At 44.4% G+C, this 13,618-nt stretch overlaps 1 protein-coding gene across 1 annotated transcript in view; it reads left to right on the top strand.

Annotated features, from left to right (window-relative positions):
• The first annotated feature begins 890 nt into the window (after positions 1–890).
• NEO1 (neogenin 1) overlaps positions 891–13,618 on the top strand; it is a 163,225-nt gene continuing 150,497 nt past the window's right edge. The window contains exon 1 of the mRNA XM_062501197.1: positions 891–1,005. Coding sequence (XP_062357181.1) covers positions 891–1,005 — 115 coding nt within the window. The remainder of the gene's footprint in view (positions 1,006–13,618) is intronic.

Here is a 13,618-nt window from a genome sequence, read left to right as displayed (position 1 = left end):
GTAACGATGCGCCATTCCAGCGATCTGGATTTGAATGGCAAATGCTGCGTAAAACTAATTACCCCCAAGAGAATGAAAATACATTGCATTTGCCTTCTCCATGCATCTCTGGCCTTTTCTTCACATTATTTATCTTTGAGAAGCATGTTTATTGGGAGAGGCGACATCCCGAACAGAGCAGCAGAGTTGCTCCCCAAGAAAAGAAGTTTCCGCAAGTTATTTTTCTACATTTAGTTCGATTTCGGGTTTCTTGGCGGCTCTGGATTGCTGCTTCCAAGCACCATGGCAGAGCAGGGCTCCCTCTTCCCGCACCCTCCGGCTCGCCACATAGCGGGGATACCCGGATTGGTGCCGAACTGTTTGGTTTTCCATGTTTTCACGCGTGGAAAACGCGCAGGTGCCCCCGGCCGTGCTGGGCTGGTCCCGGAGAGGGGAAAACGTGCAATTACGGCGTTAGAACCCACGAGCTGTACGCACCGAACGCCTGAGGGGACGGGGGGGGGGGGGGAGGGCGGCTCCTCAGGGGAGGGCGGCGGCCCCGCCCCCTTTGGCGCTCGCGCAGGCGCGGTGCCGCCCGGGGGGGGGGGCGGGCGGGCGGGCGCGCGCACACCTGGCGCGGGGGTCGGGGGCGGGAGGGGAGGGGCGCGCGCATGCGCGGGGCGGGGGCGGGCGGGAGGCGGTGCGCGCCCCGCGGGGTCCGTGTGAGGGAGGGACGGACGGACGGGGACAGCGAGCGGCGGAGCCCGGCCCGCGATGGAGTGAGGGAGGGAGCGCGGCCGCTCCCCCTCCGCGCAGCCCACCCGGTAGGGAAGGAAGGCAGGAGGAGCCCCCCCCCCGGGGGAGGGGCTGGCGCTGGGTGCTGCCCGGCTGCGGGCGCGGGGAGTGGAGCGATGGCGGCGCGGAGAGCCCGGCGGCTCCTCGGCTCCCTGTGCATCGCCCTTCTCTTCGCGCAGCCCCCACCGTCCGGCGCCGCGGCGCGGAGCGGCTCCCGGAGCCTCCTCACGGGTAAGAACGCGGCGAGACCTCGGAGGCGGCGAGCGCGGAGCTGTGCAGGGGTGCGGAGGGGTCCCGGGGGCGGCGGGGCCCGGGGCGGCCCCGGCAGGGCGAGCGGAGCCGAGAGGCTGAGCCCGCTCCGCTCCTCCCGTGCGGGCTCCAGCAGGGGCCACTGCGAGCCTCGGGGAGCTGCGGCGCTGCCTCCCCGCGAACAAGGGACACCTGGAGCCCCGAGTATGGGGGATTGAACGCTTCACCCACCTGTGCTCCCGGCTCGCTGGCACCCGGCAGGGGAGCCGGGCACAGCTGAGTGGGATCGGGCTTGCAGCTCACCCCTGAGGGGAACCGGGCACGGGTGGGCTCTGTCCCGGCTCGGGAGGGGTGCTGGAAGCGTCCGGATTCGGTACCGGCAACCTGTGGAGAGAGAGGAACTTGCCTGGGAGCTGCCGCAGTAGCCCAGAAATGAGCGGTCTGGCAGCGTTTCAGCCGCGGTAGTTCTCACACCTTTTACCATTGTTGTGTTTAATGGTCTGTGATTGAATCCTGGTTCTTTATAGGCTACGGAAAACGTAATCTCACCCAGGTGAGGCAGGAGAAGGCTCTCTCAAAAGCCCTTGCATGAGACCATTAATACCACAGAAGCCTCTTCAGCTTTGCAGCGATGTTATCTGCTCGTTATGGCAAATACGGGCTTTAAAAAGTAACTTCTTTATTTCCTTCTTGACAGTAATAAGCTAGTAGGAAGCTTGAAAGAGAATCTGGTCTTGAATGCTGAGTGCTGGGATTTAAAAAAAAAAATCCTCTGTAGGTTGATTGAATCCTGATATTTTAAGAGGGCTCTGTGCAAGCGGAATATGGAAAAAACTGCTCATCAAATGAATGTTTTTTTGGCAACCTGTTAGCAATTTGGGAAAGTGAAAATGGTTAAATTCTGACATTAAATGGTGTAATTTTTCAGTTTCAAATCACATTCGGTAGGATGTTCCACGGTGGTTCTCATCTTGGACACCACTGATGGAACCATGTGTGCTGACTCCTGTTGACAGGGAGTATTTTTATTTATCCTCTTACACAGTACAAGCTTTGCAGATTCCAGCTCTGAAGCAGATTTTTTTTTCTTTTGAAAAATATTGCAGTTTGACTCAAAAATCTGCAGAACATGTGTAACAGATAAATTATTTTTGATGTGTAAAATCTTGCCACGTGGTGATTCTTTTCTGATATTCCTGCTCTCCTGACAGCTCAGTGGTCTTATGGTTGTGTTTGTAGCTTTTTGCTAGTTTAAAATAATCCTTTATGGTTTGAGGAAATCAAGTTAGTAGGTGAAGTTCTGTCTGTTGGAGCCGAATATGTGAATTAAGTCTGCAGAGGGGGAGTGATGTGCTGAAATGATATGGAATAAAACCTTCACTGGAGCTGTTTATCAGAGCAGGAATTTAGGAGTAGTGTTGTGGAAATCTTGGAAGTTCTGGTGAACTCCTCTCCTTCCTCTCTCTGTTGTGGAAGGTGCCTTTACCCTGTGTCCATGGATGCTGTCCTGTGGGATCCCTGGGGAGGACCAGGAGCTGGGATTTCCCTATCTGAGGGCGTTTGTACCAGTTACTTAGAGGGAAGGGAGAAAGGCTTTTAGTTTTTGTCCCAATAAAGAGGAGACACTTCATATGTAGTGGATGAACTTCCTTTTAATTCACACTATTTCCCATCTAATTGCTCCTAGTTTTTCTTAAATACAGGATGTTCCACATCCACATACTTTTATGTGGGCAGCTGCTCATAGGAGAGGGAGTTGGGTGCAGATGTTCCATGGCATGAAAGTTCTCCCCTTGGAATTTAGATGAGAGGGGACTAGTGCTGTCTTCTGTCCCGTGCTCTGGGTGAAGCTTGATCTCTTCAGGTTGCTGGGAAGAGCCTCCTTAGGGTGATGCTGAGGGCTGGAGAGGCAGAGGAACACCAGGGTTGTAGCTCCAGGTGGAGCTTTAGCTGTGGGACTTGCAGATCTTGTCAAGGCTGAAGTGCTGCTTTCTGTGTCCGGAACAGGGGGTTTTAATGCAAAAAAAAAACCAAAAAAACATGCTGGCATTTTGGTGAGGGTGAAAGTTCCATGAAGGAGCAGAAGTTGAAGATTTGGAAGCCCAAATTCTTTGTATGGAGTCGTGTGTTGGAGGGACATTTGATCCTATTTATAAATAGCTCGTCATGGCTCTCTGAAGAAGAAAAGAGGACAGCTGAATTATTTTAGGAAAAAGCTGTAAAACTTCATTTATTGGTGTGTCTGCAAACATTAATGTGTTTTCCAGTCTAGTTGGTTGCTCTGCAGATAAGGTGAGATGAGCTGCTGATTTTAGAATTGGGACAACATTTCACTTAGCTGAGGGAACCAAACAAATCAGGAAGAAGCATCAAATTAAGCTAAATACTGCCTCCTATAACTGTAGCTGAGTTGAGATGAACATAAAAACTTGGATCTGTACAGATTGTGTTATTAGAAATAAAAATGAAGCTGCTGTCACTTAATTTTTAATAGGAAGGCTGTGATAGCCTGTATACACCATTAAGATTGCAAATGAGATTATTCAAGAGCAGGAAATTTGTTCTGTCTCTCCCTGGTATTCTTGAAGTCCTTGGAATCTATATGTATTTTGTTTTTGGAGGACAAACTGCTGGTTTGGGAAGTCCCAGTGGAGCAGAATTAGCAGTTGGTGGGCCTGGAGCTGCAGGAGGAGCTCAGAACTGAAAGGGTCTGTGAGCAGCAAGTTGGGAACTGCATCCAGGTGCTGCTGCCAGGGATGCTCCTCCTGGGGAGTGATGGGGGATATGGAAAGTGAAGGATGGCAGCACAGATCAGCTGGGGACCCTAGAAACAGCAGTTCATCATTTGTTTCTGTTTTGTGTGTGCTGCTTGATTATTTCTAGCTATATCCCAAGTTAAAAATAGAGGAGGAATATTCAGGTCTTGGTTGCATCCCAAGTCAGATAAGCTCCGGTCTCCCTGCTTGGTATTCCTGTTCCATATGGACAGGTTGCATATGGCTTTTGCAGTGCATGTTTATTAGTCACCTAAGGAAATTACTTGACTGGCTTATGAAGCTTTCCTAATAAACTGACACTTCAGTTTTAAAGTTGTCAGGTGTGTACACACCTGTGCCTAATGTTCATCACAGTGAAAAGCAGCAAACAAAAAAGTGCCATAAAAAAAAAAAAACTTGGCTTAGTTACCTTGTGCTAACTTATCAGTGTAAGTAAGGAAGTTACATATGGTAGATATTTCCTTATACAAATAAGAGTATTTGGTTGTTCCTGATTATAAAATGTCCTTGTGATTTACATGGCGTTAACCTTCAGCCAGAGATTGTCAGAGAAGTCTGAAGACTCTGTAGGCACCTAACTGAAATTTGTTGCATGGCCAAGAGAGTGATAATAAATAAGTGAGGAAATGAAGAGGGAGATTTAAAAAACTACACAAGGAGCAATACAATATTCTGCTTAAGTTTTGCTTTCAAGCCATAGTAGTATTTAACTTGGGCAACATCAACCTGAGCGTCATGGGGGGGTTTGAGAGGGAATTTTATCATCATCACCAGTTTCATGGAGACAGTGTGGTGTGTGGAGTGTGTACTAATGTGTGTAGCCAACTTTTCTAAACGTGCAGTGTTTTTATAGATGCAGGATGTTTAAAGTTACACTTTGCATTGTGTATGAGGAGGTGTAGCTGGAGTTGTTGCTGGTGACTAATTAGTGCTGGTTTCCCATAAGGAATGGGCACTAATGTTGGGGTGTCACTTGGTGGAAGGGGAGCTCCACTTCTGTTTAGCTGGTTTGTAAGGATCTGCTGCAGAGCCCAGACTGCAGCTTCCATGCTGGATCCAGAAGGGGATTTTACCTTCTTCTGAGGGTTGTGGACTGGGTGTTCAGCCCCTGAGAGCTCCAGAGTCTCAGTGCAGCCTTTGGGAATGGCTGTGGAGGCACAGGCCTGTGTTGGCTTCTCCAGTGTGAGAGGGGTGAGCTCCCTCAAACGCTGGGGTGCTGCTTGGATTACAGCTTGGGTCCTCTGGAATACAGCCCTGGGCCTCCAATATTGAAACATAATGCCTGAGGCTATTGATTTTTTAAAAAGGTAGAATAGTTCTTAATAGGGAAAATGCCTCAGCACAGTGGAAACAGCCATATTTTACTGATTGGTGCTATTGATTTAATCCTCCAGTGAAATTGCCAAGATGAAAGTGGTAATCTCGATTAATTCCATATAAATAGATAAGCCTGATTTGTATGTGTACAGTTGCAGGGTTTGGTAGAAAATCTGAAAGCCTGCTTTATGTGTTCTATTAGGTGCTTTAATTTCCAGGGTTTTTATCATTTAGTATTCATGCAGAGGAGCATCTTAATTTTACAAAATAAGCAGACTATCAATTTATGATAAATCCTTTTTGCATCAGTTATTTTTGTCTCTCATTAAAGCTGCCCTTACCGAAGGCAGTAAAGGAATTGGAATGTTCTGCTGCTAAACTTTCTTGGGATCTTGAGTAATTCCTTGGAGTGCATAACAACCACAAGCTGTTTGATTAGTGCAAAAAGAGGTTTAATTTTAATAAAAAGTAATAAATTACTCTAACAGATTTTTTTTTTTTTAAACATCAGCACTAAACTTAGTGCTCCAATTGTTGCTTCTGAATGTTTTGGGATTGGGTGTATTAGTAGGAAAAAAACTGCAGTTAAATCTCTAAAGGTGCTGTTCAGACGGGACTGCCCACCTTGGGAACTCACTGGAATCCAAATACACAAACTTAGGTATTTTTTTATGTCTTTGCTGATTCTCATTGCCAGTCTCTGAACTTTCCTGGTTCAACTTTGGGTTTGCTGTTATGATACGAGCAGCACGGAGTATGGCATTTTTGGGAAGGAATGTACTGGTCATTCAGTCATGTTTTGTTTTCCTATTCCTCTGACATTCTAGTTTTTATAGTTTTCCAGTGAGAAATCTCATTTTAAGTTGATTTAGAAACAGTGAATTGTACAGTATAGAGAGCTTTTTTCCCCCTCAAAATGTGTTGTTCTGCGTATGTTCGCTGTAGATTTTCTTCACTGTGGAGCTGTTTGTGCAGCTGGCTTGGTGGGTTACTACTGAAGAAATTCAGGTGTTCTGCTTAGCCTGAATTTCTTCATTTGCACATTTTAATCTATTGTTCTGCTTTTCCTTAGTGCATTGCAGAGGTTTTGCCTCATATGGCTGACTGTTGATGGTGTGGATTTTGGTGGTTCAGTTCTTTTGGGTCTCATCAAAGCATGGCAGCATGGTGATAAATTTTGGTATCCTCTAGTCATACAGTTTTGTCTGGAGATCTTTTGAAAGTGGAAAAGCTCTTTTGTGACTAAATTACCCACTAATTCAGAATTTGTGCACTACCGTCTTTTGTAGTTAGATCAGATTTTAATTGTTATGTCTATGGGCATAAATCTTACTGCAGTTGTATTATGTTTTGTTTTACCTTAAAAGCCCATGTTTTTGTACTTCTGTCTGCTGATTCCTTACAATTCCACTTTGTCTCTCCTAGTAGGCGCCTATGTACTTGATATCTTTTGGGGTTTCAGAAGTGCTTCAGCAGTATAGCTCTGTTGGCCTTTGCCATCTGCTTATGTTTTTTTTTTTTGTTTTTACTTTCTTTCTGGCTTAGACGTTTGGGTAACTTATGAGGGGTTTTAATTCTAGCTCATATATATGGAGTCCAAATATATTTTACCTTTGTTTTTTGTATGATGCTTGTCTTGGATGTCTTGAAGCTGTCAGGTTTTGTGACCCTGGGTCAGAGCATGTGTCAGTAGGCAGCACAGTTGTCTGCTGTTATTATTACGATACTTTGATGAATTTATCTTGTTTGATGTGTTTTTAACTCTCGTGACATACGTCCAGTGTTGCTGCTGACCTTGGGGTGAGCAGCACAGAGCTCGCTGTGTTTGGGCATTCAGCAGGCTGAGGGCTGTACCAGTGCAGGCTTAGCTGCTGCCTCTTGCTTATTAACATTTAGAAGTTAACTTGATGTGGTTTTAAGAGACATTGTACTAATCTACAGCTTCCATTTATTTCATGCTCTGCATGGGATTTCCGGCCATTTAATGGGGAAAGTTTTACTTTATTTATTGTGTACTTTACGATATATTGAGCCATGGTAAATCTCAGTTATCTTCATGTTTGTATGACACTATGAATAGATACAGTATTATTCTGTATTTTAGATTTTGTGTTTATAACAAAGCACTGCTCTCTATGTTGTCTGGGAAGTAAAAGCTCCAGCTCTGATTGTGTTGGTCCTGTTTCTCCCTCTTTCATCTTCCTTTTGGCAGAGCCACCTTTGTGTTACTGCCATCACTAACAGACTTGAGCACTTGGTGGCAGCTTCCAGATTTTTTTCATACCCTGGTTCTCAGTGTAATTGTCCCACAGCTCGCTTTCACTTGGGCTGAGATGGAGGCAAGCCCTGTATAAGTTTCATCTTTCTTGGCTTTCCTCTGTAGTTAATGAGCCTGAACATCTCCTCTTAACACAGCTCTGTGGTTCGTGCATTGAAACCTTATAATGTAACTGTAGTGAGGAAGGGAGAGCCACAAATAGAGCTGTTTAGATATTCCTTCTAAAAATAGAACAGGCTGCCAAAAGTAATTTAAGTCGTTAGACCTGTCATGACTTTTAAAATTGAGAAGTGGAGTCTAACTTGGGTTCAAAATTTTGAGAGGCTGCATTGCTTTAAAAAAAAAATAAAAAATCAAAGAATCACAGAATCATTTAGGTTGGAAAAGCCTTCCAGGATGGAGTCCAGTCATTTCCCCAGCAATGCCCAGTCCACAACTAAACCTCATCCCCAGGTGCCACACCCACATGTCTTTTAAATGACTGAATAACTGCTTGAAATTATGACTGCTGTAGTGTTGTGCGTAGCAGTGAGGAGAGCTGGGTGTTAACAAGAAGATGAAATATTTCCAAAAGTGATTTATAAAGCCAAATGTTCCTGTTTGAAAACAGGCAAGGAAGGAAGTATAAAAACCTGGAAATAAAGGAAAACTGCATTCAGAAACATTTTTTGCTGTGGTAGGACACCTCGGCAGTTTGTAGTACGCTCCAGTGCTGTTCGGGTTGGAATTTTTAGTGGTGGGCTCTCACTGCTCACCTTGCAGAAAATCCAGGTATTTTATTATTGATTTGTGAATCTTCCATTAGAAATGTGCTTGGGCAGATAGGAAACGCAGCCCAGATGGAGTTGTAGCCAAATGTTAATCCTATTTTGGTGTTTAGTTTCAGTGTTTCAAGCTGGCAGTTCCACTGCAATTGTGTGTGTGTGTGGGGGGGGTACTGTGCTGTTCCATTGGCTTTCCTAAGTGTTTGTGGAGGATGTAGGGAGTTGGATCAGATCCCTGCTCTTGTGCCTGCCTCGGTACTCGTACTGGCAGAAGGGAGAGGGTGACACGGGCACAGGGAACGCTGCCACCGGGAAGCCAGACTGCTTTTGTGGTGGGGGTAGGGGTTGGCATGGCATCGTAGTATGAAAAGCACTGAGCAAAATAACATTCTGTGTCTCATGTCACCATTTTAGTCTTTAAGATTATGTATTACAGCATATAGATTCCAGATATACAGGCTGAAACTTTATTGGAAAAGTGTGCACTACTTATTAGCTAATTTCATTGGAAAATGAATGTCTTTTGGTTCATTTTCAGATTGGTAACAAATTCTGAGTTCAACTTTTAATTACTTAATTGCTTTGGTTTGTAACAGTTTTTCCCATGCTGAATTTTCATTTGTTTGTCTGGTTCTGAAGTGGGAATAAAGCTACAGGTTTCATCTTTAAATGCTTAGCCTTGAGGGGGAAAAAAAAATTCAAAAGTGCCCAACAGGTTGTGGTTTCAGGAAATGATGGAGGCCTGAGAGCTCTGAATACACTCACTTGCACAAGTCCAGAGGGAACCTCGGTTGATGATGCTTGTTTTGTGTAGGGTATAATTTTAAAGTGTACTGTAATGTTTTGGGGCCTGGACTTTCACAATCATCCCTGCATCAGTAATGAAATCCTGTAAGGACAGCACTTCACGGAAACTTGGTTGGGAAGCTTAATTAAAATTTAGATGCCAGAGGGTGTTCCAGTGTGGTTGTGAAGGGAAATGGGAAGTGCTCTTGACAGCCAAAGGGCTGAAGGCTGCTTGGGGGGTGTAGCTCAGGAGGTGGAAAAATGCTCCGTGCCTTTGCTGTGTTCCTAGTGGTTCTGCAGAGCAGTTAAGGGACTAAGTGCTTTGACATGTCTTATTTTCCCCTTTTTACTGAAGGAGATGCTGGTAATGCAGAGTAGTAATCGTGGGGCTGATAGACCCATCTCTGGCAACCCATGTAAGGGTGTAGAGCATCATGCCTTGTGTGTGGTGAAGGGACAGACAGTCCCAGGGATTCCACCTGAAATCACAGCAGTCTGTTCTTACTCGTTTGCAACAGCAAATTTAATACATTTTATGGGACACAATTTTCATTAGCATTAAGAGCTCTTAGCGAGTGTACCACAAGTTTTGGGTGGGACAGCTCTCCATCATTTTCCCAGGTTGCTTCCTTTTCTGGAATCTGACAAGGCTTGTCTTCTGTTTGAAGTGTAAAATAGCTTATTTATCCAAATCTTCACATGCTCTTGTTTGCTCATACCTACCTCAGGTCTTTAGAGCCTTAATTTTAGGTTCTGTAGTTCTTTTGTTGCTATGGATTCTTTTTATTTATCTCCTTATTTGAAGTTATGGTAGGTTTTGAAGAATACCTGGATAGTATGAGATACCTGCAATGATTTAGTAACCAGCTTGCGTTGTGGTGTTATGTAACTTTTTGGAGATGTGGATGAAAGAGAACCCGCACAAACCATAGCTGCAGAAAATGCAGTGTGTCCTCTTGGCACAAGTGGAAAACCTGGGCAGTTCCATTGTGTGTAAATTCGTGTTCTTCCCCTTTCAATGTGTTGTCTGTGAGAGCAGATGTATAGGGTTTCTTGTAGGTGATGTAAATATTGTAGATCTGCTCTAAACTGAGGGGCCAGAATCTGCGAGGCAACACCACAGCATGTAGAAGGAGGTTTTTGTATTTCACACCTGAGACTGGAGGGGAGAATTGACTTCTGAATATGAAAAGAGGAGAACCAGGCATCAGATGCACCCAAAGCAGGATCCAAAACATTCCACATTCTAGGTAGTGCTAGTTAAAGGCTCTTCCTGGTTCGGCTCAATTGGAATCTCGTGTGCTCATGGTAGCAGCATTAACAGCCCCAGCTCTGAAGTGTTAGTTTTCTATAGTAACGTTCTCCAGTTGTTTTCTTTGCTGTTGTTGCCTGATTTTTCCTTTCACTGAGGAAATCGGTCTAAGTGGGAAAAGCCAGCATTCACAGGAGCTGGAAATGCATCTGTGCTAGATCTGATCTCCGTGTGCAATTTGGTTTGTGCTGTTTTTTGTTTGCTCTGGAACTTCCTGTGGAGGCACCACTGCTCAGGGCTCTGTAGAAGAGCTTGAGCCTGTGCTTTGGGGTTTTCTCTTTGCTTTCACATTTATCCTGGGCAGACTTTGACTTTAGCATTTTAAAACATGTCCTTTACTGATTTATTAAAATAAGGACCTGTGAGAAGTAGATTTTTGCCTTTACTTTTTTCTTGTGTAATGTTAAAGAAACATTTCCCCCCAAGTTTACCCTATTCAAGACATTCTTGTTTCTGCACAATGCTTTGAAAGGTTATCAAGTGCTTGTTTCTGTTATTACATATTAATATATGGAGCATATTGATTGCTTAAATCCAATTTAGCTGCTGTCGTGTGAGTAACTTTATCATTCTTAACTTGTGTGCTGAGTGGCTGTTGGTTATTGTCCATGAGCACGATGAATGGAGGTGATGGTGTTCATTTAAAAAAAATAAAGTAATAACTGGCCTTTGTAGGCTGTGCCTCAGCTCCTGGTGGTACTGAGAGCCTTGTGGAATCATTATCAAATGCAAAGCTGGATTCGCTGCCCCTCTTGGCTGTGATTCCCTTGGGGTGCAAAGCTGGATTGAATTAGTAAACTGAATGTCAAATTACAACACTTTCAGTGAACTGCCTATGTTGCTGACATCTAATTTCTTGTAATTTTTGCAGTTTTTCAGTGTAGTAAGTGGATGGTAGGTTGAGTTGATGCTTTATATCAGTAACCCAAAGATTGAACACTTGTTTGGGTGACTCTTGTCATACAACGAAACCTAGAAGTGGTTTTAAGTTATAAAGTTTTAAGTATCTTTCAGGTGCTGGTTGGATGGGGCCAGTCTGTTCCCTCCTAGCCAGGGAACTGTCCTGGATGTTACTGCTGTTTTTTTTAAAAATTTCTCCTAAGTGCTTTCAGAAACAGGACTTCATCTTCTTTCAGGGCTTTCAGAGGTGCTGTGTGGATAAGGAGCCGTTCCCCATCTTCTGCAAAGGAGCAGGAGTATTTCTGTTTTCAGGAAGCTGTTACAGCTTTTTGGGCAGAGCTTTGGAATTCTGCTACCAAGAGCGCCGTTTGTTTTATTGCCTGGAAATTCCTCTTTAGGCAGTTTTCCTAGACATTGATAGGCAGGTGTTAGATGCTGACCAAACTGGGTATCACTGTAAAAGCAGAGCCACATTTAACTCATTCTTCAGCCTTTAATGATAAGAAGTTACATTTGTGCAGACTTGTAGCAGTTGGAATCCCTAACATCCATGCTCCTGCTGTAATTGCTTCTGTACCCTTCCAAAGCTGTAACACAGCCTTCAGTGGTGGCTGTGCACATGTAATTTCATTTTGAGGTGCCATTTCCTAAATGCTTTTAGAATTAAAAAATGTAATACTTGTTTCCAAGCCTTCTGATCAGCATGTGAAGGGAAAGATGGATTGAGGAATGTAACTGCAATGGTCTCTGCAGGTGTGTTAGTGCTCACTGTGATCGAGGTGGGGTAATTAAAGAGTGAGCTTGACTATATCAGTAGGCAAAAACCAGCTTTTAAACCCCCCAAAGCCTTTCGTTTATGTAACTGCCCTGCATTTTTGCATGCCAGCACGCGACTCAAAACCTGATTAAGATGGTGTAAATATTTGGCAAAAATAGCTCATAAATGCTATCTTTGAGCAGGCTTTTGATGCAGGAAAGGAGCAGCTGGACAAATTTGCATTTACAAATCATTTACCTTAGGAGAAAGCTCAAGTTCAGTACCTTACCACAAAGGCATTGCACGTTAATTATTTATTGTGCGCTTTGATGCCGGGGTTCTTGTTTTAATAAACCATTCAGGGGGAGGTGGCTGCTGCTGCTTTTAGCTCAGCTCCTCCCTCCCCTATCCTCCGGGTAAGCCCTGCAGTGCCTTTCCTCAGACTTTGCCTTCCAAGTTACTGCTAAGTTGGATTTCACAACTTCTGGTTAAAATTAGAAATGTTTCTGTAATGCATATTTAATTGCTGTAGCTCTGTCATCCCTGTGTCTAACTTTGTAATCTCTAAAAGGATAGAACTGGACCTGATTTAATTTCCCTCTTATACATATGTTTTTTCACTTTCAAACTTTGTTTTATAGAAAACAATCAATAAAAAATGTTCATCATGGAAGTCTGGTTAGAACTGTCTGTGCCATCTGTGCTTGGCTTTGAAGTAGAAATTTGGTGGTCTCAGCACAGAAAATGTAAACTGCTCTGGTCAATAAGACAGTCAAGTCACTTCAAGCTTGTAAATTCTTGAGAAGCTGTGGGAATAACCTGGAGATAGTTTTGAGCGTGACTGTAGCATCGTGTAAGATCTTCCTGAAGTTGCTTCATGATTTTTGGAGTGCAAAAATAAAGATTTTTTTTTTTTTTTTTTAGACTGTACTTCTGGAATGTGGACATCTTGTGTCCCAAGCTAAACTTAAATGGCAATTGGGAAACTGTGAGTCTTGTAGATAAAATCAGTGTTGAAGTTTTAATCAGAAATTCTCTGTATAGATCCGTTTTCTGGTGGCTTTTGTTTTCAGTTGTGGAAAAATCCTGTATTTCCCTTTGCATCTCCCAGCCCACAGTGTCTTTGGGAAGGTGTATGAGATGGATAATTTGCACGCAGTCATGGAATTGTTGAGGTTGGGGAAGTCCTTTACGACTGCTAACTCCAGCCATTCCCCCAGCATTGCCAAGTCCACCACAGACCCATGTCCCCAAGTGCCACATCCACACGGCTTTTAAATCCCTCTGGGATGGGGACCCCACCTCTGCCTTGTGCAGGGCTGGACAGCCCTTAAGTGAAGGGATTTTCCCTAATACCCAACCTAACCCCCCGGGACAGCTGGAGGCTGTTTGCTGCTGTCTCTGGGGACACCTGCCCTGCCCTCCTGTCAGGTGCTGTCCAGGGCAATAAGGTGCCCTCTGAGCCTCCTTTTGTCCGGGTTTTGTGTCTGACTGTTCATCCACGGGGCTCTGTGAGGATGTTGGAGCTCTCGGGCTCCTGAGAACTGGGATGGCGAGGGGACAGTGCTCTCCCTTCACCCCAGAATTGTCAAGGATCACATGTATGCTCTTCTTAGCTGTCAGCAATTAGCTTTTCAAGTAAACATTGAAAAGATTTTTAAAGATGTGAAAAAGAGTATAATTACAGAGAATGTTACTACCTTA

Source organism: Cinclus cinclus, chromosome 13, assembly GCF_963662255.1.
Source record: "Cinclus cinclus chromosome 13, bCinCin1.1, whole genome shotgun sequence".
NCBI classification, from domain to species: Eukaryota; Metazoa; Chordata; class Aves; order Passeriformes; family Cinclidae; genus Cinclus; species Cinclus cinclus.
The sequence above is the reverse complement of the archived record's forward strand: the minus strand, read 5'-3'. Positions and strand labels throughout refer to the sequence as shown.